The sequence below is a fragment of the Pseudomyrmex gracilis genome, unplaced genomic scaffold, assembly GCF_002006095.1.
Source record: "Pseudomyrmex gracilis isolate BER0280 unplaced genomic scaffold, ASM200609v1 scaffold_322, whole genome shotgun sequence".
NCBI classification, from domain to species: Eukaryota; Metazoa; Arthropoda; class Insecta; order Hymenoptera; family Formicidae; genus Pseudomyrmex; species Pseudomyrmex gracilis.
This window is the reverse complement of record NW_018020906.1, coordinates 1-3,568: the sequence shown is the minus strand read 5'-3', so window position 1 is coordinate 3,568 and position 3,568 is coordinate 1. Positions and strand designations below refer to the sequence as shown.

The window sequence follows — 3,568 nt, the reverse complement described above, 5'->3', positions numbered from 1 at the left end:
TATATATATATATATATAATTAAATTATCATTTTTTTCGAATTACACAGCAAAATTAATATCTAGACAGTCTATTGTGTTTTAATACAAGAGTCACATTGTAACAAAAAATATACAGACATGTGATATATAAAACAAAAATGTACAATAAAGAAATTCGAATAACTCGCTTATGAAAGTATAAAGAAAATTCTAACGTTTTATAACTCACTTTTTCTTTTTATCGCAGTCAGTTGTTTTTTGAATAATCAACTTATTTCGCTGCCTAGTTACTTTGGTTATTGATCGGGTCGGCGCAATCTGTTTCAAGCCTTGCTGCGGAAACCTACATGGACTAGCTACGCGCGGAGGTGTCGCACCTTTTAGTAAGATCTCAACGTCCGCCAGTCGTTTCTTTAACGCTCTGTTCTCTTTCTTGTATTTAGCAAGTTCGGAATCCTTATCTAGTCTTTCATGACCGGAGCTGCTTGTTTCCTCTGCAAAGTGCCTGTACACGTGATGCAACTTGTCCTCGTATTGTCTCTGCATTAAAACCATTCTTCTTTCTCCTTCCATCAATCGCCAATCCTGATTCGCGATATGCGTCTCCAGCTCGTTTATCTGCACCTCTAGATTTTTCGAGCTTTCCTTCAAGTCAATCACCTTGCGAAAATACTTAAAAAATAACGTTATTATTTCACCATGAGAAAGTTTTTTCAAGCGTTCCATCAGCATTCTCTCGGCTTTCTCGCGTTCAGACTGATTCTCATCAAAGTCTTTTCGTCCGCAAATCATTTCGTTTTTATGCTCAATCATTGCGTCAATAGCTTCAATAGTTTCGCCGCATTCGAGCAATTTACGTTCTTCCACTGTCGTTAAAGTTCTTTCTTTTTGGAATTTTTCGTCTAAATCGCATTTCTCGTCTACCAAACAGTCCCGCGTGTGTCTCAAGTTTCTTATCTCGTGCCGTAACGCTTCCTTCTCGTCCGTGTCCGCAGTTCTTTCCAAGTCCATAGATTTTTCTTTCAGAACGTGGTCAAGATGAGATATCCTGGCATTAACATCCAGCAAGTTCTTCTTTTTGTCTGTGCAATCAGTCTTCGATCTTGCAAAGTGTTTCTCGTCTTCGCTCTCTGATTGCATTTCCTTCAATTTGGAAGCGGTTAAGTTGTACTTTTCTTCGAGTTCGCGAATTTTATGCTGGTCCTTAGCTAATTCCTCCTCTAATTGCTTCTTACGTTCTTCCTCTTTTTTCAATTGCCGTTTTAGTTTGTCCATTTGCTTTTTAGACGTATTCAGCGAGGCTTCTAGTTCCAAAACTTTCTTCGCCGAATCGCCCGCAATTTGTTTGATCATATCTATATCTAACAATCGTTTTTCGTAATGTATCGCCATATTCTTCATGAGTTCAATTTCTTTCTTGTATACCGACTTCTCATCTGAATCTTTGTACATGGAAGCATTTTCCGCTTGCGCTAACTGCGTTCTCGTGTTATAATACTCCTCCTCTAATTTATTGCGTTTACGTTGGAATTTCTGCTTCGCACTAGTACGTGTATCAGAATTCTTTATCATGTCTGCTATAAAACGTTGCTTAATTTTGATTGTTGTTTGAAGTTCTTCGATACGTTTATGCGCACCTTCCAGAGTAGATTGAATCTTTTTTACTTGCGTTTGTTTTGCTTCGTTATTTAGCGTCAGAGCCTGTAATTCCTTAATCGGTTCGGGTATTTCTGTAGTCTTGAGAGCATCGAGTAACAAATCTGGAGAATTGTCATTTTGTATTGCAATAAAATTATCGTTAATGTTATTATCGTTAATATTTATTTCCGTTTCGCGATTATCTAACATGCACGAATTGATATATTCTGGCATGTTATTACCAAGGATTTGATTTTGATAAGGTTTTAAACTATCGTTGAAAGCTAATACTTCGTTACACATATCAGAGCCAGGAAGCATAGAGTTTCTCCTGGAATTTCTAATTGGTACAGGACGAGCTACTGGCACATAATTGTTATTTACTGATCTCGTCACTGGAGATATAATTTCAATGTTCATTTCTCTAAAATCATCTTTTTTGGAATCGACAATTCTATCTGTCTCTAATTTAAACTTGTTCATGTATTCATCCAGTTTTTCTAAGAAATCTGGATTTTCTGAACTAGCATCACTTTGATCCTCATCATCATCTTCATCCTCATCTTCATCAGCTTCAGATAATTCACTTTCTGAACTAGATATGATATTGGAATTGAGTTTGAGTTTCATTTGATTTGCAGATTCATCCGTCTTTTCATCAGTCTCAGTTACTTCTTCAATACGCTCCAATGATCGCCTTATATTCTCTGTACAACCTTGTACACTGATAGTATCATCACTGGCTATACATTCCTCATATTCTTGCTTCATACAAAGCCATTGCTCAATTTGATCCTGATCAGTATGTGGCAAAATATTATTTGTTATAAGTTTTGTGAATAAACCTTCCGCATTCGAGACTAACTTAGACCACTGTGCTGCTGCAAATTCTAATCTAAATAGATCTGCACTAGAACTACGTTCTCCAGAAGTAGCAGGTGTCATTGTTTCATGTATTTCATTGCCAGTCTGTTCGTTTTCTTCCTCAGGCAAGTGATGATGTTCATGATCATGATACTGATGATCTTGTGGATAGGATGGCATCATATCAACATATGGTGCATAACACTGATGATTATCTAACATAGCTTGATGTTGAATCCATGATCCATAATGCATCATTTTATCCACTTCATATAATCTCATCTATTAAAGTCCTGGATTGAAGTAAGATATACCTACAAGAGTTGTAATTTTGACTTACAAGCTTTAGATAAAATAACTTATAATTTATAAATATTGATGTACCTTTTCACACTTCATGATTTTTCATACATCTGAATAAAATGTTAGACGATATAAAAATGTGATTGTAAAGAAAACTGTAATATTCAAATAATAATTTGTATAATACTTGTACTTACTAATTTCTTAACCTATCGAGATCTTTCATGTGACGGTCTTTGAAACATATTTTAAATCTTGTCGCAGTAAAATGTTACAAGTTATAATGTTCTTTATATTTTACAATTTCTAGAATAAGAATCACAGGTTTAGAAATTTATCAAGCAATTTCAACCGTTCTTTTGACTGGCCTAACAGAAATCGACAGAAATCGATGTCGGTAAATACCATACCAGACTAATGTCAAGTCAAGTCAAGCTGTGTCCAGTGTTGCTGCGAAGTCGCGTTTTCGCGCATGCGCACTGTGCTGCTAGAAGAATGCAGTAATGTACATATATATGCACGTAAATGAGGGGCACCAACATGTACAGTTTTGGCGGGATCTTGCAGTAGGTAGAGACTGAGAAGGTTAAAGAGCGTAGGATAATTTTAATTATAATAATTAATTATAATGATATTACTAATTATTTTTGTTGCTGAGTTTATTCGTTTTAGATACGTGCCTCGAAAAGAAGAGATTTTGTGATTTATATATATAATTTAATATAATAATATAATATATAATGTAATTGTTCATGTATATAATCGTTAATATTCTTTGTAGA

At 35.1% G+C, this 3,568-nt stretch overlaps 1 protein-coding gene across 3 annotated transcripts; it reads right to left on the bottom strand.

Moving 5' to 3' along the window:
* Window positions 1–41: 41 nt before the first annotated feature.
* On the bottom strand, window positions 42–3,205 carry LOC109860060 (kinesin-like protein costa). Of its 3 annotated transcripts, none has more exons than XM_020438910.1 (3): window positions 2,984–3,205; window positions 2,868–2,896; window positions 42–2,797 (listed from the first exon to the last, which is right to left on the bottom strand). In XM_020438910.1, exon 3 carries the CDS (start codon window positions 2,763–2,765, stop codon window positions 207–209), a length of 2,559 nt encoding a protein of 852 aa, XP_020294499.1. In that variant the 5' UTR covers window positions 2,766–2,797; window positions 2,868–2,896; window positions 2,984–3,205; the 3' UTR covers window positions 42–206. The 3 variants fall into 3 exon arrangements, with proteins under 3 accessions (XP_020294499.1, XP_020294501.1, XP_020294500.1); XM_020438912.1 differs by having other exon boundaries at window positions 42–2,776; XM_020438911.1 differs by lacking the exon at window positions 2,868–2,896.
* Between the last annotated feature and the right edge of the window lie 363 nt (window positions 3,206–3,568).

Bases quoted from the DNA above. Each gene is read 5' to 3' on its own strand.
- LOC109860060 (XM_020438910.1), bottom strand. From the start codon at position 2,765: ATGAGATTATATGAAGTGGATAAAATGATGCATTATGGATCATGGATT.